The sequence below is a fragment of the Podarcis pityusensis genome (genome assembly GCF_964106645.2).
Source record: "Podarcis pityusensis genome assembly, chromosome: Z".
Classification (NCBI taxonomy): domain Eukaryota; kingdom Metazoa; phylum Chordata; class Lepidosauria; order Squamata; family Lacertidae; genus Podarcis; species Podarcis pityusensis.
The window spans coordinates 20,677,150-20,699,738 of NC_138044.1; the positions used below are offsets into that span (position 1 = coordinate 20,677,150).

Sequence of the window (22,589 nt, forward strand, 5' to 3'; positions counted from 1 at the left end):
GCTGTTGGAGCGCCTTGTTTATCATGCACTTATAGTCAGCACAGTACTGACCTGTCCGGCTTGAAGGGCTTCATGATAGGAGGCTCCCACTTAGCTTTGTCTACGGGTTCCAGGACCCCCTGTGCAATCAGCTTGTCTAGTTGTTCATCCACCTTAGGCTTGAGTGCAAATGGTACGCGTCGAGGCTTGACTCTGATGGGTGTGATTAGCGGATCGAGGTTAAAGGATATGGGCAACCTCACATACTGTCCCAAGGTTCCATTGAATTCTTCCGAAAACTCCGTGACGGCGGCATCTATTTCTGATTGCGAAACACTTTGGATGCTTGTGATTTCCAACCCTGGGGACACAAACCAGTCCAGTCCCAGTAGGCTGGGCCGATTCCCATCTACCATGAGTAACTTCAGCGGTCCCAAAAAGTCCTTGAAGGTCACTTTGAACTTGCCCACACCTACAACCGGAATGTTATTTCCCTGATAATCCCTCAAATGCAGGTAGGTGGAGTTCAGTTGTTTCTTAGATAATTTGGGAATCAACCTTTCGATGGTACTCCAAGAGACGATTGACATGGCAGAGCCCGTGTCAACTTCCATGTTGCATGTTTTGCCCTCAATAGTCACGGTGACATAAATTTTTCGGTGTTCAGACCCATCAGCCTGGCCAACTGTCAGCTCGGCTGAGCAACAACAGTTGGTGACGGCATGGCAGTCCTTGTTAGCATACCTTGCCTTTTTGTTTCCTGGTGCCGGTAGCATATCTGCGAGCATAGATGAGCAACAAACCATTGTAATATGACCCTTATGCAAACAACACCGACAGATGGTGTCCTTGAAACTGCATTTGGACCGAGGGTGGTTGCCACCGCAACCCGCAGTCTGATTGGTCCGTCGTTCACCGTTTGACCTTTCAACATTTCTGCTTGATGCGGCAAACATCATCCTCTTCATCTGAGCAGCCTTCGGAATTGCTGATCTCTCCATGGTGAACCGAGGTTGGCTTCTTTGAAATTGTTGTGCTGTTGGCCTTGCGTATCTCCGCTGTTGAATGTTTCGCTGCCTCCGCGGCTTGAGCTTCCTCGATGGCCTCTTTGAGAGTGAGATCAGACTTGGTAAGGAAACGGTGCTGTAGTTTCTCATCCCTCACACTGCACACGATTCGATCCACAGGGCACCGTCCAAGTCCCGGAATTCACAGTGGTATGCAACCTTCCTGAGGGCTGATAAGAACTCACTGATTGTCTCCCCCCCCAGTTTGGATTTGATGATGGAACGCATGACGGGCAGTGATTCTGGACACCTTGGGTGCGTAGTGTCCCTTGAGTTTCTCAGTCAGTATGTTCCAAGGTGCGGCCTGCACCGCAAGCGGAGCCACAAGAGCACTAGCCTTCTCAAAAACTTCTGAGCCGCAGACGGTGTGGAAAAGAGCTCTTTTCCGATTGTCCGTCAAATTGGTGAGAGCATTTGCCTCAAGGTAGCATTTGAAACGAGCGAGATAAGACTGCCAGGACTCGGTTGCTGGCGAATACAGGGGTAGAGGCAGTAGCGACACCATGTTTTCCTGGTGCCGGCCGGTTGAATTGTGAGGAATGGATGCTAGCCTCGGCGATATCTCAGCTCTTGAGTGTTCAGCTCAGCAGTTCCGCTCTCGCTGTGTCTTGTTTCATCCTATCCCATCCTCATCGCCAGTGTTAAATAGTGGGAAAGATGGACGAAGGACACAGCTCTGTTAGATTCACAGCTCTTTATTACAGCAATTAGAACTGCTCCTGGAGTCTGACACAGTGCAGCCTAGCTGGCTGCTTTATATAATACTAAGTGACTTATAACACTAACAACTCCCAACTAGCTAACCTATCAGTGAGCGACAGTTCTCAATCCTTCATTTGCATACAGGTGGCCCTGAGTGAGAACTGCAGTTAATCTTAATATATAACACTCTCTGTCAGACACAGAGGGGAGAGACCCAACCCTAAGCTTTGGGTAGTCAGCAAAAGACAATCCCAGAGTCGGGAGGTAGAAGTTTCCAGAACTGGAGTGGACGATACGGTAAGTGAACAGGGGGGAAAGTGTCCCTTTTGCAAGCAGGGAGATGGTGGGACGAACACAGGTGAGCAGTCTGTTTTATGCTGCAGTGAGGGTCAGACACGATCTTTGGGGTCTCTTGGAACCTGAGGCTGCAGCAATGGGAGGGACAGGACCCTCTTGGGATGTGATTGCTCTGAACTCTCCTGAGAACAGGACGCCAGGTTAGATGCACCAGTGGCCTGATCCAGCAGGCTCGTCGTGCATTCTTACTAAATCCTGCATTCTCTTACCTGTTTTGCCCCTTAAAAATATTTTATGGGTGCAGTAGTTTCTTTTATATTTGATTACCAGGGTGCAGGGCTGAAGTCATCTTACCAGAAACAGAACACAAAATAGGGCCTTTGCAACATATTATTCCCAAGGTGAATCATAACTGACTGGAAAATAATAAAAAAAATGTGGTGAGGATAGGGGTGTGCGTGGGTGTGGGTGATGTGCTTTAGCAGTGGCCTGAACGAAAACAGCCAGGAAATAAACCAACTCTAAGTCTCCCACCCGTATCTTTTTCTCTTCTGTTGCATAAGTTCCTGGCACAAAAGTCTGCCAAGGGCATGTGAACCCTGCATATTTCCAGAGCACTGCTAGCCTTTGAGGATCTAGCAGGAACAATGGGTGGCAGTGCAAAGGGGACAGAATATGCTGTCCAAAGCCCATCTGCTTTGTTGCAATGCTCACCCTAAAATATGTGAGTTTACTGTGGGGAGAACTAGCCAGAGAGGGAAGGATGGAGGGAGGGTTTCTGTTTTATAGGCTAGCTTTGTTTTCTGGCATCTATGAGCCACAAAGCTTGGATATAAGCCACAGAACATCCTGTTTTCCCCTCTCTCTTGCCTGTCTTCTTGCTGGTTGGTCTTTCTAAGGTTCTGGAAAAAACACTGCCCAGCTAAAGGTAAGAACCAAAAAACCTTTCCTAAGCGGGTGAAAATGTGTAAATTGGGGGGGGGGGGCTGTACAATACCTGTGGCTTCTAGGACAGAGATGAGAGTTAAACATCTGGCATTTTCTAAGTTTAAAGAAATAGTGCAGGGGGAGCAGTTGTTGCCGACAGGCATGCAAGACTGGGGTTTGCAAACAGTTGCAGCAACACAGGTATGCATCAGCCCCAGAGGAAAGTGATTGATTGATTGATTGATTGATTGATTGACTGGTTATTTAATTTCTACACCACTTAATATATTTAAAAAAATCTCTAAGAGGTGTACAAAAAACTGAAGCAGCAACGGACAACTTAAAAATAATTTTACAAAAATACAGTTGTAAAAATGTTACATTAATACAAAGGGTGTGTGTGTGTGTGTGTGTGTGTGTGTGTGTGTGTTCAATATTCCTTCTGACATACCCTTCCTCTCAAGAGATAGCTGCTGTAACTTTGGAGGGGTGTCAGAAAAGGGGGACGTTACAAGTCCCCCTTTTTTGTTTATGCTGGATGGAATAGACTCAGCTTCATTGTTTATGTTATTATATATAGCATACTCTCTCTCTCTCAGGTAAGAAATTTGCCATCTGGGATATTGTATCTTTACCTCTTCCCATGTGCTTGGATTTTTTTATGAACAGGCTGCTTCTAAGATTAGGGTCCACACTGCAAAACTTGTTATTGAATCATAACATCACAGAATTGTATGGTTGGAAGGGTTATCTTGTCCAACCCCCTGCAATGCAATGATAGTGAATCGTGAATCTATTTTACTTACTCAGTATGTAAACAATAACAACAGAGGCTGTGTTTTAAAATACAAAGAGGGTATTCCTGCCCTCTGTTATGTACTGATATATATAACCAGAGGTTTTGGGGGAAAGCTCTCACTCACTGTTTACCGTGAGCTGAAATAAAGAGCATGAAATCAACACTCAACTCCGAGTATATTTCACACTCTATCCACCTCGTTGCTTGTCATCGGTGTGATCCTTTCAGTATGTCTTTTTTAAAAAATGCTTTTTTATTGGTGTTTCATTTAGTACAAACAACAAAATACATTAAAATTCAACAATCATTTACCCACATTCTTTCCCCACACTCTGCTGAGCATTGACTTCCTTCTCTCCCTTCAACAGGTTTTCTTATGTCAGTTACTTTTCCACAGTTTCTTATTGTATCCAATCCTATCTACATAGTAAGATTTATTTCAGTTCTGCCAATCCTTTCAGTATGTCAATGGCCTTTGGGCAAAACAATGAATAATGCTCCTGTCACTGGGTCCCTCTATTACAACAGCAATTTTAACACAAAGTGTTGCAGCGACCCAAGAAGCTAGTGACAACAATTGGGGGGTGAGCCCAGTGCCCCAAAATATTGAGGAGGGCTCTCTGCCCCATATACTCGGCACCCCTGCATGTAACATACAACTTAACAGAAAAACAGAAATGAAGCACCAACACTGCAAAGTGTAACAAACAGCATTTGCAGTTCTCAAGCAATAAACAAAGCAACACTCCCACCCACTAATTAGCAGATGAACAAAACCTCAACCCATCCAGCCCAAAAACCATCTACACTGACCCAGCAATGTTTTCCCAGCCTTACCCTGCCCACCAAATGTAGAAGCCTGGCACCAGGTCAGCTGCTGCAGATCAGTGGTGGAGTGGGTGCCCAGATCCTTCTCCAGGGATGTTCAAGCATCTCTCCCTTGTGTGCGGCAGGGAGAGCAGTAGAAAAGCAAAGAAGGAAGACAATGGTGGCAAACATTTTACAGTGGTACCTCGGGTTAAGTACTTAATTCGTTCCGGAGGTCCGTTCTTAACCTGAAACTGTTCTTAACCAGAAGCACCACTTTAGCTAATGGGGCCTCCTGCTGTCGCCGCGCCACCAGAGCACAATTTCTGTTCTCATCCTGAAGCAAAGTTCTTAACCTGAAGCACTATTTCTGGGTTAGCGGAGTCTGTAACCTGAAGCATATGTAACCTGAAGCGTATGTAACCTGAGGTACCACTGTACCTGTTTTGCAGATATCCTGGCCACTCTTCTCTTGCTGCTGGTCAGGAGCAGAGGCACCGTGTTGTCCCCAAGATTAGGGGGGCTGGCGCATGTTGCAAACATGTAATATTGCATGTGTGACATATGTCCTATGACATCACATATGTCCCTGCCATGCATGGTAAACTGGTGAGGACTAGCATAAGGCCACACCAACCTGTGTGGTATCAGGAGATGCCACCCAGGCAGTTGCAGCCTTCCACTAGGCCATGCTGGTCCCCACAGTGTCAGGAGATAATGCGTGGGCCAACGGGACCTTGTGCCAGGTCAGTCCCTCAGCCTCTCTTGACACTGCACAGATTGGTGCAGCCTTCCATTGATGTTGTGCTGTGCTCAGCTTGGCAGTTCGGTCTCCTCTGCCCCCTCAATATTCGGGGAGGATGACCCCCCTGCTAAGCAATATTGAGGGGGCTGATGATACCTTCACCCCCTAGAGTTGGTGCATGTGATTAGGAGTGAAGCCAGGGAGATTCCCAAGGGCAGAAAGGGAGGTTTCCTTCCCAGGGTTAGAGGGTTAGAATAGCACTGAAGAGACCCAGGTTCACACACACATAGCAGACCCTCCAAGTGTCCTTATTTTCCAGGAACATCCCTGATTTAGAAAAGACATCCTGGTTTCTGATTTGATCCTGGAATGTTCCATTTTTCCTTACGATGTCCCTATTTTCATTCAATGTTGGAGGGTATGGTATTGTCAGATTCCCAAGCCATCTGAAGGCAATCCTGTACAGGGAAGGTTTTGTTTTTTTTAAAGTTTAATGTTTTATTATGTTTTTATATATATTGGAAGCTGCCCAGAGTGGGTGGGGCAACCCAATAAGATGTGTGGGGTATAAACAGTAAAATTATAATTATGGAGTGGGACGTCCCTTTTTTTAATCAGGGGTATGACATAATCTATCCACTAGCTATGCTGCTCAAGCTATGTCACTACCCTAACCGTATCCTCCCTTACAAACCCACCAAGGCTCTGGAATCTATGGGGAAAGCGCTTCTCTTGGTTCTGTCATCCCCCACAGGCCCTTCTTAGTGGTGGACACCCGCAAGCAACTTTGGAACTCCCTCCCTCGAGAAAGCAGACTGGCCACCCACTTGTCATTATTCCGCCAGCAGATGAAGGCTGATGACATGCCTCTGGAAAGGGCTTTTCAATAATGCTATGCTATTTTTACTATCCATGTTTCAATAATAAAAACAATAAAAATAATTTTATTATTTCTATGCCGCTCATCTGCCTGGTTTGCCAAGTAAAATAGATCTGTTTTTATATTGTTTTAATTCTAGTACAGTTTAATTACTTTTTAATAACAATATTTCTAGCTTGTTGCATTTTATCTGTTTTGCTGTGATTTGTTCAAGCCGCCTTGCGTCCTGGTCTGGGGGAAAGCCAGGAGATAGATGATATAGATAGATGATAGATAGATAGAGAGATGGATAGATAGATAGATAGATATCCAACCTCTGTTCAAAAGCCTCCAATGAATCATAGAATTGTAGAATTGGAAGGCTGCCCCGAGGGTCAGGGATCATAGCTCAAGAATACCTGGCCGATGGCTATCTAACCTCTACTTAAATACCTCCAATGCATCTGACTATACTTTGCCCCTTGTCCCATCCTGACAGGAGGATACATTGACAATTACAAGGAGCCAGGATTATGAAATCTACTAGAGAAAAGATCACCCTGAACTTCAGGGGAATCCGATACAAGACTTATGCTAGCACCCTCCAAGCCTTCCCTGGGACCAAACTGAGCCGCCTCACAGGGCCCCAGGAGGCATCCACTGAGTTTGACTATGATCCCAACACTGGAGAGTTCTTCTTCGACAGAGATACTCGTGTTTTTGAAGAGGTGCTGAACTACTGCAGGACCAAGCACCTCCACTGCCCTCAATACATCTGCAAGTCTGTCCTTGAGGAGGAGCTGGCCTTTTGGGAGATCAGTGAGGCCGCCCTGGCTCCCTGTTGCTGGCAGAGGCTGAGCGACATGGAGAGCCAGCAGGAAGATCTCGCCCTCTGGGATGACAGCAAAGACGAAGATGACCAGGCTCTCCTGGCCCAGGTGGGAAGGGGGAATAATAGTTGCAGGGCCCAGTGGCAGCCCAGAATTTGGACCCTCTTCGAAAAACCGTTTTCCAGTGGTAGTGCAAAGGTAAGTGCTGGAGCATTTCTTTAAAATGGGAATGGGGAGCCTGTGGTCTTCCACAGAGCCTGGTCATTGGGGTTGATGAGCACTGGACTCCAACAACATCTGGAAGTCCAAACAGGGCTCCCTTTGCTGCTTTAAAACAAGGAGAGAGAGGGGGGTCCAATTTGTTAAGGTCATCTTGAATCCCGGTTCTGTCTCCAGCAGCATTAACTACCCCTCCAGTTTGATGTCACCTGTAAAATTGGATAAGCATCCCCTCAATTCCTTCATCCAAGTTGTTTATAAAGATGTTGAACAACAATGAACCCAGGACAGAACCTTGTGTCACCTCACTTCTCCCTTTTTTCCAAGAAGATGAGGAACCATTAGTGAACACTCTTTGAGTTCAGTCAGTCAACCAACTAGAAATCCACTTAACAGTTACCTGCCCACATTTTATCAGCTTCTCTGCAAGAGTATCATGTGGAACTTTGTCAAAAGCCTAACTGAAATCAAGATACAATACCTTCACAGCATTCCCCTGATCCACCAAGCTTGTAACTCTATCAAAAAAAGAACTGAGTGTCATATGGCATGACTTGTTTTTGAAAAATCCATGCTGGGTCTTAGTAATCAGAGCATCCTTTTATAAGTGCTCACAGACCAACCATTTAATTAAGTGTTCTATGACCTTTCCTGCTACCTAAATCAAGCTGACTGGTCAGTAGTTAACTGGATCTTCTCCCCCCCGCACCCTTTGAAGATGGGGACAACATTTGCCTGCCTCCAGTATGCAGGAACCTCACCTGTTTTCCAGGAATTCTCAAAAATAATAGGCAAAGGCTTTGGGATTACATCTGTAAGCTCCTTTTGTACCATTGGGTCAGTGCTATTTTTCTAGGAAAAGAGGTGCTGGAACTCACCATAAACGCCTCCCTTGTTCTCTTATAATGGCAATGGTGCCCAACTAAGAGGTGCCAGAGTTCCAGTGAGTTCCAACTGAAAAAAATCCTGCCATGTGGAGTTCACGTGCCTATACATTACACAGGCTTATATAGAGGCATCGCCTCCCCTCAGCTTTAAACACACATAGAAATTATGTTTACAGAGAAAACACATCTCTGCATTATCAAAACCAGATGCCTGCTTCATTGAGAAGAACAGGGTACCTTCTCTCTATAAGGCGAGCTCAAGGCTGAGCTTTTTCTACACAAACATTCTTGACACATTCTTCACGCAGCCTGTGTAAGAAGATTCACCTGACAATATCCTTTCACACACTCTTTTTTTAACATCTCTTCACATGTAGGCTACCTATCAAAGCCATGCACGCACCATTAATTCTGAGAGGGAAATAGTAGCTCTCAGTAAATTAAGGACACAAGGATGGTAGATGGAGCAGTTCCTTCTTTGTGGGAATCTGGGGAAGTCTCCTCCAACATAGTGCTCTCCATCATCATCATCCTTTTTATTCGACCGTCAGTCAGAAAAAAGTACATTTTATCAATACACAGTTAAAAACATCCAGGAAGATTTTAAAACTTAGCCAACACTAAAATGGGCTAAACAGATAGCCCCATATCAATACAGTCAATTATAGTCTTGCGACGCTTAAAAGCTAAAAAGAGAAATTTGGCCACCAAGGAAGGTATAGCTCTAGTGGCGTTATTCAGCAAGTGTAAAACCTGGTTTTCTCCGGGTAGGAAGCTGAATTGACATAGGAGAGGGTCTATAAAATTTTGTCTAAGCTCTGCATAAGAAGGGCAAGTCAAGAGAATATGTTCAGTGGACTCAACCACACCCATGGCACAATGACAGGTTCTCTGGGCGTATGGTACCCCCCTGTACCTTCCCCACAATATCGCAGAGTCAAGGACATTTAATCTAGCCGCTGTAAGAAGTCTACGGTATTCCACATAATGGATTTCTGCAAGGTAGGGGGCTGGTATAGTCCGATAAATCTGGTCCCCTAGGAACGTCCCTGGTTTTACCTGGGCTATGTCCTCTTGTCTGGCAATGTCACTCAGTCTCCGGGAGATCACAGCTCTAGCTTGATTGTACGTCATAGACTCAAAGTAGAGGTGAGACAATCCGCAGGATTGAACCTCATTAATGACCTCCCTTTCCCACGATGATTGGAAATCGTCCCTCAATATCAAGGGGGCAATACCCACTGGTTTAAAACAAAGCTTGAGCCATAGCCAGAGCTTCGTCTTCAAGGCCACATACCGTAGAGCTTGCCAGCCGACCTCTAATCTCATAACCGCACCCGCTACCGAGGGGGGAATCCTGAGGATGGCTCTAAGGAATCTCGTTTGGATAGAATCCAGTTTCAAAAAATCCCTACGGGAGCCTAAAGAGATGCCCACCAAAAGAAGGGGGAGGACTTTCATTTGAAAGAGTCTCAAAGCTATCTTCACTGATTGAGCCTGATTCTTAGCATATAGAGATCTAATCTGGATGGCTGCTTTAGATGCGTTAGTTGTTATATAGTCTCTATGGGCCAGAAAAGACCTATTTGACCGTATTACTTGTCCCAGATATTTAAAGCAGTTAACCTGCTCTAGGGGGGTCCCGTTCATCGACCATCGATGGAGTCTCGGTCGGGCAGAGAAGACCATGATCTTGGTCTTAGCATAGTTGGGTTGGAGCTCATGCTGATCACAGTATTCATGTAGAGCTTGCAACATTCTCCTCAGTCCAATAGGGGATCTGGCAAGAAGTGCGGCGTCATCCGCATACAGAAGAACGTTCAGAGATCGGCCTGCTAATTTGGGGGGGTGGAAAACATCATTGGCCATGTGAGTCACCAGTGAGTTAATGTAAAAATTAAACAATGCTGGGGCCAATAGACAACCCTGTCTTACCCCTCTGGTGGTGGTAACAGGGTTGGAGACTCAGCCTTTATTGTCTAGCCTGATTCTCAGAAAGGTGTTTGTATGGAGGCTGATAATCAGGTGAAGGAGACGACGATCAATCTTTGTAGCAGCCAGTTTTGTCCATAGCTGCTTTCTAGAGATTCGATCAAATGCCTGCTTAAGGTCAATAAAAGCCACATGAAGAACCTTTGGGGCTTTGCCGGCATACTTTTCCGCCAGGTGATTCAAGGTTAGTATTTGGTCTGTGGTAGATCTTCCAGGGCGAAAACCCGCCTGTTCATCAGCAATGATATTGTCGTCCTCCATCCATTTCGATAGTTTGTTTAGCAGGTACCCCGAGTAAATCTTCCCAATGACATTTAGCAAGCTGATTGGCCTAAAGTTGCTCGGCTCTGTACGTGGTCCTTTCTTATGTATTAATACAATCAACGCAGAGCTCCAGCTTGAGGGGAATTTTGCTGTTTTGTTTATGTGTGTGTAAAGTGCTGCTAAAAGTGGGATCCACCAATCTTTATTTGCTTTGATGACATCAATGGATATAAGGTCATCACCGGGGGCCTTGCCTGCTTTAAATCAATCTATGAGAGTTTCAACTTCAGGGCATGTAACTGGGTCCCAATCGGGCAGGGCTTCCGGCTCCACTGTATCTCCGCAGGCATCGTGAGCTGCATACAGATCGGCGAAGTATCTTTCCCAAGTGTCCGCTGAGATGTGGGGTTCTATTCTTGCAAGCGGCCTACCCAGGTATCTGGAAATTAACTGCCAAAAAGAGGCTGGATTTCTATTCTCTGCAGCTATCAAGAGGTTGTTCCAATTGTTTCTTTCTGCCTCGAGCTTCTTTTCCTTTAGTAGGGCTTTATAACTTCTCCTGAGGGTGATAAGACGGTTATTTGGCATGGGGTCATTTGATGCTCTGTATGCCAACCATTCATTATACAGATGATTCTTGAAGTTTTTGCATTCCTCATCGAACCATTTTTTGTGGAAAAACTGTTTACCATGCTTTGTGGGGGACCGAGCTAGTGTTGGTTTTAGAAGTTCTACTAAATCGTCATATATTGGTAGAGGCTCATCCGCCTGCATAAGGGAAGCTCTTTTTATTTGGAGCTGATCAGACCAGAGAAGTTCGTTCAGCTGCTGGGCCGAATTGGAGGTCCATTTAAGGGCTGTAGGTCTTATCTCCAGATGGTCATTTGATAGGTGCACAAAGGAGTGCCTATCAAGATCGTCAGCCAAAGTCAAGGAAATTTCTAGAGGGAAGTGGTCACTCTCCAATCTTGAAGCCACCTTAAAGCTGGATATTTTTGGGGTAAGGTCAGGAGATATCCATACAAAATCAATAGTGGATGCACGTGAACCTGACCAGTAGGTGAATTCGGCAGGGTAGTCCGAGCTGATTGCCCCATTTAGCAGAAGGAAATTGAGGGCCAGCAAGGTTTGCCTGCATTTGAAACCTGCGTACGTGGCTATGTTATCTTTGAATTTCCTTGGTAAAAGATCTGTAGTCATAAGAGGTGAAGAAGGGTACTTGTTAAATTTAGAGAATAAGATTTGGTCAGTGTGTGACAGGCGTCCGTTAAAATCTCCCGCCAACAGAAAAGTGGCTTCGGGGTATTTATCAAAAAGCGTTTCCAATGTCACTTGAATTTCCTGCCATCTCAGATCAACCAAATTTCTCTTATAAATTGGACATAAGTAGATATTGATCACTACTATCGTTTCCTCTGCTGTTTGCAACTTAATAATCAACATGAGTGACGACTGGGTGTCGATTTTTTCGGCCTGAAGATTTATGGCTAAGGAAACAAAAGTAGCCAAGCCTCCTTGCGGTCTACCATGTGATAACGAATAGTGCTCTCCAGATATTTTGCACCAACTCCCATCAGACGTAGCCAGCATGACTGAATGAAGTTTGAGCCGATGGGAAAACAGTCACATTGACTGGGGCTGATGGGATTTATAGTAACGCAAGATATCTAGAGGGCACCAGGCTGAGGAAGGCTGATCCACTGTGCAAACAGGGGCTAAATGGGGTTCTGCCACAATGCCACAATTTAGGGGGAAGAGCTCGGTGGTGGAACATCTGCCTTGCTAATGGAAGGTTCCAGGTTTGATCACCAGTGGCACCACAAAGTAGGGTGGGAGGGGAGAACCTTTCTAGAATACTGGAGATCCACTCCCCAATCAGTGTAGACCATACATCAATGATGGAACAATGCTCCTATGAAGAAATGTTGCAGTGTCTGGATATTTTTAGTTTAGAAGAAAGTCAAGTAAGAGGTGACATGATAGAAGTTTGCATGGGACAGAGAAAGTGCCCCAAAACATTAGAACTCCTGGACATCCAAGGAAGCTGAATGTTGGAAGATTCAGGACAGATTTAAAAAGTACTTCTTTTCACAGCACATAGAGCAGGAAACTCACTCCCACAGGAGGTAGTGATAGCCACCAACCTAGATAGCTTTGAAAGAGGATTAGACAAATTCATGGAGAATGGTAAGGCTATCAGTGGCTGTTAGCCCCAGTGAGGCAGCAATGCTTCTGAATATCAGTTGCTGGGAACCATAGGAGGGGAGAAGGCTCTTGTGCTCAGATCCTGCTAGCTGGTTTCCCTTTGGGGCATCTGGTGGCCACTGTGAGGACAGGATGCTGGATTAGATGCTTCATTGGCCTGATCCAGCAGGTGCTTCTTATGTTCTTATGTTCCTGTATTCTAACACAAAGCTCACAAACTAACTTCATGACACAGCTGAACTTTCTTTCCACAGGTTCTGGCCGCTATCTCCCTGGTCTTCAACATTGGGATTTGCATCCTTTTCATAAAGAAGGCTGATGTAGAAATTGAGTTCTTTGTCTATGGACATGAATACAACAGCACTGACACCGTCCTCAATGAGATTCACAAATACTTCCCTTACCTCATCCCTCTGGAGTTTTTCTGCGTCCTCTGGTTCTTGTTTGAGTTTTCTGTGCGGCTTACGTTTTGCCCAAATAAAAAGAAGTTCCTGACCAGCCCCCTGAATATAGCTGACTTCATCTCCCTCTTTCCAATTTTCATCGAGCTTTGCACACATGGACAAGCCTGGCTGGGTTTCGTCCGTGCACTGTACACCCTCAAGCTCTTGAAGATCCTTAAGCTCATAGAAATCCCTCTAATGTTCCAGGTCCTTTCATACACATCCAAGTCTGTCTTCAGAGAGATCTTCATCTTCATGATCATCTTTATCTTTGAAAGTCTGTTCTTCGGCATCCTCATGTTCTACACAGAGGTCCTTTACCCGGTACCTGAATCATATTTTGAGAGCATTTCATCCTGCATTTGGTGGGCAGTTATCACTTTGACCACTGTTGGTTATGGAGACTCGTACCCTATTACCGAATTCTCCCAAGTGATAGCAGCCTGTGCTGCACTCTGTGGCGTGCTGACCATAGTCATCCCAATCCCTATCTTTCTGATCAAGTTCAAGGGCTATTATGATGCTGCCGTGATCAAGGAGAGGAGGAAGAGGAAGATGGAACAAGCAGCAATGCTGTCATCCTAAGGACTCCAGAGCACCATGTTGCCAATTATTCATGGGAAGAGATAACTGGCTTCTAGAGAGCTTCCTGCCACACTGCAGATGCTTCAGCTGATTTGATGCAATTTTTAGCTTCCTACCTGAGCATCATATTCCTCTGTGCTGCCAACTGAATTAAGTCACACTCTACCTGTGCTCCCACATTTCCAAAGAGAGAGAGGGCTACCAATGCCCGCTAGCCATGGTGGCTATGCTCTGCATCCATGGCTGAAGACAACAATACTTCTGAGTATCAGCTGCTGGAAACCACAGGAAGTGAGAGAGCCCTTGTGCTCATGTCCTGCTTGCTGGTGTCCCAGAGGCATCTGATTGGCCACTGTGAGAACAGGATGCTGGACTAGAAGGGTGGATTGACCAGATCCAGCAGACTCTGCTTATGGTCTTATGTTCTTAAAAGAGGTCTTCCTCCTCGAGCTTCTTGCCTTCAAGCCTTTTTGCCTGGAACATACCTTTGGACTGTGATCATGGCTCTTGCTTGCCCACAATGAACATGGATAGATGCAAGTTGATCTCTGTTGGCATTCTGGGCTCCATTATTCTTATGAAGTGCGAGGAGATTAATGCTGCCACAACCAACCAAAGGGGAAATGGGTTAGAGTCACCAATAATTTCTATCTTTGTGTATTTTTAGATTGTATAAGCCACTATCATTTTCCAGAAAAACCCTACAACAGCTAACATTGCAACCTAAACACAACTGGTATAATAATATAAGGGGGAAATGATGCAGGGATTTGACAGCATATAAAAGCAACAATAGCAATACTACTGCTGCTGCTACTCCTCACAATGTAATCTTTTACAAGGCTACCTAGATGTTAATCTCATTGATTCAGGGAAGTTTCCTCCCAATGTGTATAGGATTGGACCCTGAGACTCATGAAATAAAAGTCAACACATACATATACAGTACCAGGCATACAACAAACTATATTACTTACTGGAAACCCAAATGCTGTTCTTGGCAGAGCACAGAGAAGAGAGAGCAAAACCCACCATTTCATGGTTAGTGGCCCTCATCACAACTCGCTTAGACTCTGAAAATAAAGCCTCTCATTTCCAAACTGGAAATGAGAAAGGAGCAAATGTAAGACCTACTTCTGGAAAGGACTAGATCCCACTTCAGTTTGGGGGTCAATTGATATTAAAGGGGTAGCCCTCCCTCACCCAACCCCAAAAGACACAACTCATAAAAATGACTTGCATTAGATTCTCAGCATTCCTTCTGTTCATAGAAAATAGTAGAAGTATTTGGAAAGCTAAATTCCAGTTTATTTTAAAATTTCATATTAATCAAAAGTTATTACATGCATACATGCACATTCATACATACATGATCAAAAGGTATTACATACTTACATGCATATACATTCATGCATATTACACACACACATACATGAATATATATATATATACACACACACACACACACACACACATGCATTCATATAAGATTATAAAGACTACATACAGAATCCAGGATCCAGAATGCCTCATATTTTTCTCTTGCATATAAGATTAGAAAGACTACAGCAGGATCCAGAATGCCTCATATTTTTCTCTCACTTGTTTGCTTGGCTCTCCTCTTTGAATTGGGTGCTTTATGCTGAATGATGGCCTTCAGGGAGCCACCATTGAACCCAATGGCCCTGCAGGCATGTTATAGTACTCCATGAACTGTAGCTTGTTGTCAATGGGCACATGCACCAGCCACTCTCCTCTCTGCTCCAAAGCAAACCGGAGCATCAGGTGAGTTTCAAAAAAGGCATCATCATAGCTCAGCTGCATTTCAACCATGGGTCTCAAAAGGGGGGTGGGGGCAATGTGGGATACCAGCCAGTGAAGTGCAAATAATTGCAAATGTTTTACTGGCAGGTAGCAGGAATGGACACAGTCTACACTTGAAAAAGGAACCACAGTCATAGAAATGTGGAGTTGGAAGCGACTTGCTAGGGTCCTCTAGTCCAACTCACTGAAATACAGGAATCGCAGCTAAAGGATCCTTGACAAACAGCCAATCTCCACTTTAAAACCTCCAAGAAATGAGAGTCCACCACTTTCTGAAGGAATCCATTCCACTGTTGAATTATTCTTACTCTCAGAAAGTTCTACCTAATGTTGTTGGAATCTCCCTTTTTCATAATGGATGCAGCATTAAGCAAGTCCCACCCCCCTCCATAAGTGTGCTTAATATAATGTGCACTTTGGCCTTAAGACTTCAAAAAGTGTAGACCCCAAGTCCCCTGGGTTTCTGCTAGGTATTGGCACCTCAGTTTCCTAACTACATTGCACTTAAGAGAAGCCTCCTGGCGCGAAAAGGAGATTTTTGTATTATTAAATCGTATAATGTATGCTGCATTGTGCTTTCACGCTACCGTTTATTAAAGGTAATTATATTTCTCCATTACAATTAATTTGTGTTTCATGTTTCTCAGGGGCAATATAGGCATCGTTGTTAATTGAATAAACACTGAGAACATGAAGGATTCTTCTGTTTAGTAAAGAACTGCTAAGGAGAGGCATAAGCCACCTCAGGGCCATGATGGATTGGGAGGGAGGATTCAGCTCTTCCTCCCCCTGCCATAGACCTCTCCTAAACCTGTCTCTATTTGCATTTCAAGGGACGCCCCCATTGGCACCAGGAAATCTAGTGTTTTACAGAGGAACAAACCCAGAACTTTAGCTACAGAGTTTTTTGCCCTGGGTGAAGCCTCCAGAGGGGCACCATTGAGGCTCCCAGCCTGTATGTGTGTGTACACAAATGTGTGAGTGTGGGTGCCAAACTGGATCTTTGACCCGGGTGAACTAAAGTCTAGTTTCACTCCTGACAAACCTGACAGAGTCAGCTCCCTGCCCCAACGAATCTACACTCTAAGGGGAAATCTAGAAGCTGCCATGACCCCAGCGTCCAGGAAGACACTGGCTATGTACACACCAGACACTTACAGCACTATGATACCCAGTGCTTTTTTTCTTTAAAAAAATGTTTAGGGGTAGGTACTCTCATTTTGACTCAAGAAAATCACAATTTTATAGTTCAAATCGGGGGAAAGAAATATAGTAAATGGACAAAAGTACAAAGATTCACAAAATGTTTAGGGGTGTGCGTACCCCTGTGTATCCCCAGAAAAAAAGCACTGATGATACCACTTAAAGCACTCCTGTCCCCCCCCCCCCACAGCACCAAGTTCTGGGAGCTATAGTTTGTGAAGGGTGCTGAGAGTTGTTAGGAGACCCCCTCTTCCCCTCACAAAGCTACAATTCCAAGGGTTCCCTGGGAAGGGACTGACTGTTGCACTCTGAGAGTTCTTATGTGGTTATTTATTTATTCATTTATTTAAAATATCTGTATGTTGCTGTGTCATTCAAAAACAACTATCAGAGTGATTTACAACAAGAAAAACATAAAACACTACAATGAAAACCATAAAAACGTTAAAAACAGACAACAATTAACCATTGTGGAAGGATGCCTTATTACTTGCCTGTATAGGCCTGGCAGAATAGGGATGTTTCCAGCAGACATTTAATAGCTGAAACAGAAGGCACTTGCTCAATCTCCAGTAGCAGAGAGTTCCACAGGACTGGTCCAATGATATTATTTCTCGCTGTTGTCAAATGAGTCTTGCTGACTTGGGGAATGACCATTGGCGCTCCTGCAATCTCAGCGATTGAGCTGGAATATTATAAGGATTCAGGTGGTCCCTGAGATTCCCTGGACCTAAGTTGTTCAGTTGTGTAAATGAATGCAAGGACCTTGAACCTGGATTGGTAGGAGGTGGACAGCCAGTGCAGCTGTTTCAAAGATGGCATCAATTATCGTCAGCCTGAAGCTCCCATCAGCAATCTGGCTGCAGCATTCTGCCCCAGCTGGAGCTTCCGAACCAGGCCCAAGGGCAGCCCCACATAGAACTCATTGCAGTAATCCAGCTTTGAGGTTACCACTGCATGTCCTACAGTGGCCCAGCTGTCCCTGTCCACAAACAGCTGTAGTTGGCAAACCAGACAAAGCTGGCAAAAGGCTCTCCTAGCCACAGAGGACACCGGGGCCTCTAGTGACAGAGATGTATGCAGGACAGGTGCACTAGCTTGCCCCCCCCCCCAATGTTCGGGGGTGAGGAGGCTGAATGCAGAGATGCGGCTTCTGTGGCCGGCTTCTCCTCCTGCAGTTACTGGGGAATGAGCCCCCAGCTTGTCCTGGTGACACCTCCTTCTCCTTCTCAGAGCAATGTCGGGAGGAGTCAGGGCCTCCTTCCCTGGCAGCCACAGGAGGAAGAGGTGGAGAAACTGATGGTGCACACAGCGCTCAGAGTTTGGGATGCTCGGCTTGGGCTGCTTGTGACACATGACACATAGCATGTGTGTGATGTCACATATATGTGCGATGCATGCACCAAGTGTCGTGTGTGTGTATGATGTCACACATGCAACACTGGCTTCCCCAATCAGCTTTGTAAGCTAGCCCATGTGTTGCATTTGCTCCTTCTGAGGGAGGCAACCCTATCCAGAACAGGCAACTTAGCAATTTCCCCTTCCATGTTCAGACCTTTAAACCCCACCCTAAATAAATTCACACAAGACACAAATTTTGGTTTGGATTTTTGGCAGAATTTAGGCCACAACTTTACTGATTACAGCAAGTGACTGGTTGCATAGGCTCTGGCTCGGCTAGCTCTCTGCACTGTTGCAGGTAGCACTGACCCAGGGCACCAGCATAGGTCAGCCTAGGGTGAACACCTGGATAAGCGGAAAGCCGGGAACAGGCTATCTCCGCCACCCAAATGCCCCCCTGGACTCAGGCATGGGCACAACCCTCTCTCAGGGGTAGACCAAACCATCAACCAAACCTTTAACGGAATACCCTTCACATAGGGACGGCGAGTGCGTTCTCCCATCCCTATCACCTGAACCAGAGCCTATCCACCACACGAGCACCCGCGCTCGCCGCCAACCACTCACACCTGTAGCCAATCCCTTAACCCCTCTGACACGCAGGTCAGCCAAAAATTCATTCCCAATCACAGACAGATGAACCCTGTCAAGCCTGTAAAGGGACGCAACACGGAAGGTAATGCCTGAGTGACGGATCACCGTCCCTGCCCAAGGCCAGAACCTTTTTTGGCCACCATGCTCTGGACGCTCATCTTTGCCCTCTCGGTGGCAGCTGGGCATTGGCTACCTTGCCACACATCACTGCCATCAGTGACCAAATTTTGAGTCCAATAAGAGCCACCTTCAACTCTTCAAGTAATGAAATCCCCTCTATACAAGATTGTATCCAAAAGCTGACACAATATGCCGAATTAGATGGTTTATCAGAAAAAATAAAGAATAAATCAAAACTGGAATTTGTTTCAAAATGGGTGGTTTTCAAAGAATGTTTGAAAAATAAATATAGTAGTTTAAATTCTGTTGCAGCATTTGAGGAACTTCAGTAATAGTTGCAAGGTAGATATAAGAAATTAGATATATTAAGAAAAAGTTTAATTATGATAAAAGTGTGTATTGGCAATAAGTAATATGAAATTGGCGAAACCTGCCAATGCGGGGGAAATTCCTTCACGGTTCTGAATACAGCAACCATCTTATGACCGCAACAGCGCCCGCTGACCTGGAACGCAAAATATTAGCCTGGAAAGAAAAGAATCATTAACTTGAAAACCGCTGACCTAGGATGAAATTATGGAGGCAAGAAATTATTAATTTGAGGGAGGGTGGATGGGTGGGTGATCCTGGAAGAGGCTTGGACAACAAGGTCAGCCTCTTTTCTTTGGCCTTAGCCCCACCCCCGGCCGGCCATCCATTGTCCTCCCTGGCCTAGGGTAGGTCAAAGACCGGCCCAAGCAGGTGGGTGGCACCCGCCCAGGTGAGCCCCACTTGGTGATGCAAACCCCGCCCACCCATGGGGGAGGGCGGAAATTGCAGACACATGTGCTAAACCCTGTCTGTGGTGCCTACTCCTTTGCCCCAAATGATGAGACAAGACACCAGAATATGGGTTCAAATTGGCCACAACTTTATTGAGCTTCAGAAGTGGGAAACTTGGCACAGGCCTTGGCAGGTAACCCTCTCAGCCCGCCTGGCTGAGGATATGCAGGCAGATGAGGTCCAGTGAGAGGGGACTGCAAAGCGCAAACTTACACAGCATGCCCTTCCGCTGACCTCGTTCCGGGAGTTTGACCTACATACCACCGCTCTAGGGCCAGGGACTCCTGGTTTTTGCCCTTTAACGGGCCCTGCAAGCGCCGCCGCATGGGGAGGGAGCATGAATGCATCCTCCCCGACTTGATGTTAGACTAAAGGATACCTTGCCAAGGCCTAAAACTGCCACCCGTGGCCTGGCCCTAAGGGCCTCGCCGCCAAGTCCCACAACTGAGGACCAATCAAACCCTGCAGTCTACCCAGTCCCTAAGGACTTGTCGCAAGTTGTGCAGTCAGAGGTCATTACCTAGTGGGGTCAGGTGCACTCCATCCTCCCAGAATAGTTCAGCCTTATCTGCCCTGATGGTGGGATGTGGGATAGAGAACCCGCCAATTTGCCGCATGGTATTGCGCATGGCCGTTGATTTTTCCACAGCATAATTGATGTGAGAGGGATTGGAAACCCCCCTCCAGTGCAGACAGCGTAGGAGATTGGACCAGCCAATGGTCATTGTCAGGTACAAGGCATGCAGGCTTTTTATATCTGCCCTTGCAGCAAGGGTCAGGGCAATGCCTTTTTGTTCCACTAGATCATTCTCTCCCACATGTAAAATCAAGACTCTCAGAGCGCCATGCGCCACCACAGCACTACGCAACATGGGCATCAAGCTCCGCCAACGTATGCCCCACTGGGCAATCCAATAAATGCGTACCTTGGGGAGGATGTTAAGGTTACAGCCCCCATTGTGCAACCATGCATAATCTGCCGCCCAATGCACAATGCTGTGCCCTACAACCCAGATCTTCATGGTGGGCAAACCTATAAGAAAATTCAATTGCAAGTGATAAGGTGGAGGAGCCAGAACGAATATAGCTTTTGTAGGCTGCCAAGCACCAGCACCCCAGTATCTTGATGCAGGTGGGGTCCCAACCCTGGATTGCCGCTGAAGTGGCAGCCCCGGTATGGAAGGAGTGCCCAGAATATTCCTGGGGACTAACGCCACAGGCCGCTATGAGTCTGTGTAAGACTGCTGTGAATTGAGATCGCGTCAAAGGGCGCGTATTTGAATGAATGAAGAAAGGGCCCTTGCACTGAGGCCGGACCCTGAAGAAGCGGCGTGTGTCCTGATATGGGCAGGGGCCCTCCTGTTCTGTCAGAGACAGTGCCAGCATGACCCCTTTCCACAATTGGTCAGTTTTTGAAGACCGAATCTTGACATTCAGTGTATCCCCAGAGAATTTAATGTCGGTGTCTGCCAGCCCTGATTGAGGGGACCCAGCCAAACACTCCCCAATGCGCATGGCACCAAAAAAGGCTAGGGAGAATGCAGCCCGAAAGAGACGCGTTGGTAGTTTTTTCCAAATTAGATTGAGTGTGTCGATAGTGATAGGCTTCCTGCCATCTTGACGTGGGGGAATGACTCACCGCCACCCAGCCAGCAGCTTCTTGACGTGGAAGCTGTCACAGGGGTCTGGCCAACAAAAGAATTTACAAAAGAATAAAATAGCTGCCCTGTAAAGCATTAAAGTTTTATGGCAAGGCCCTTGCGCTTTAGGAGCACCATGAATTGAAGCACCTCCTCCTCGGAAGCTCGATGTGTTTTGGTGCCACGAAAACGCCCGAAGGTGTTCCAGGCCCTGGAATAAGAACATCTAGTGGAGGGTGCTAATAATGACAATACTCCCTGGTTTACTTCTTACTTCCAATCTCCCACAGATTGTCTGGGAAGGCGTCCGAGGTCTGGGCTGCCTCTGGTGCCAGCTCGCAGAAACGCTCCATCTGGAAATGAGATAACGCATCAGCAATGTTATTGTTAAGGCCAGGTATGAAACGGGCAGCGAAGGAAATATTGTGCCGCACGCACTCCAGCGCAAACAGGCACAGCACCCTTATGACCCTCACGGACTTTGCTGACTGCCTAGATATAACTCTTACCACCGCTTGAAGCATCAGAATGGACCTGGAATTCCACCCCAGGGTTAAGGCTCTTTTGCCAAAATGAGACCCCATTATAATCCTGCAAGAATGCAAGCCAAATCTTCAGAGCATCCTTTATCTGCTTTGTCACCCCAATGTGATGGTGAGGGGCTACGTCTCCGGCCATGAGCCATGCCAGACGGGCACAAAAGGCATGGCCTGGCGCAACTACCCTACATGCAAAAATAGGGATTGCACCTGGCGAAGGGTGGTCTTTTTAACTCCGAGCGATGCCTCCAGCAGCGCTTTCAAGGATTCCAGCTTGGTCTGCGGGAGGTACGATTGAAGCTCAACAACTTTAATCCTAAAAAAAGCTCAACAACTTTGGTCAGCCCCCACGGTCCTTTACTTCATCAAATCTGGTCCTCTTTGAAAAAAGTTTGGACATCACTGTCTCCCCTTGCCTGTGTTTTTCCCACAACAACCCTGTGAGGACTGGCCCCTAAATCACCCAGTGAACTTCATTATGCTCAGATCTAGATGTTGGTTATGTATAAGAGAAAAGACACATTCTGGTGAACATTCTGCTATATATTCCCATCAGAAACCCAAGGCACCCCAGATGGCCAGTTTCAAAACCTTGGCTGTGAAAATACCCTCATTTGCCCATCATCTTCTTCACCAGGAGGAAGAAGTTAACCAGAGAGAGGCGGCCAAGTTGAGCAGAAAAGGCAAGAACAAAACAATTTGTTCTTGCTTCATTTCCTCACCATCCCTCCAGCCCCCTGCCGCCTTGTTGCACAACAAATCTGCTTTGAATTGAGCCAAGAGAGTTTGAACTCTGCCCATTTCCAAGAGGCCAGAGCTCTTTCAGGAGCTGTGGGTGG

The 22,589-nt window shown here is 46.1% G+C and overlaps 1 protein-coding gene across 2 annotated transcripts; it reads left to right on the plus strand.

Annotated features, from left to right (window-relative positions):
- Positions 1 to 2,779: 2,779 nt before the first annotated feature.
- LOC308468009 (voltage-gated potassium channel KCNC1-like) lies at positions 2,780 to 16,053 on the plus strand. Of its 2 annotated transcripts, none has more exons than XM_080989895.1 (3): positions 2,780 to 2,973; positions 6,682 to 7,210; positions 12,834 to 16,053. In XM_080989895.1, the coding sequence occupies exons 2-3, from the start codon at positions 6,716 to 6,718 to the stop codon at positions 13,605 to 13,607; spliced, it is 1,269 nt and encodes a 422-aa protein (XP_080846021.1). In that variant the 5' UTR covers positions 2,780 to 2,973; positions 6,682 to 6,715; the 3' UTR covers positions 13,608 to 16,053. The 2 variants fall into 2 exon arrangements, with proteins under 2 accessions (XP_080846021.1, XP_080846022.1); XM_080989896.1 differs by lacking the exon at positions 2,780 to 2,973 and adding an exon at positions 5,202 to 5,324.
- Positions 16,054 to 22,589: the final 6,536 nt, after the last annotated feature.

Bases quoted from the DNA above. Each gene is read 5' to 3' on its own strand.
- LOC308468009 (XM_080989895.1), top strand. From the start codon at position 6,716: ATGAAATCTACTAGAGAAAAGATCACCCTGAACTTCAGGGGAATCCGA. The intron at 7,211-12,833 runs GTAAGTGCTGGA...TTCTTTCCACAG, and splicing joins TTTCCAGTGGTAGTGCAAAG to GTTCTGGCCGCTATCTCCCT.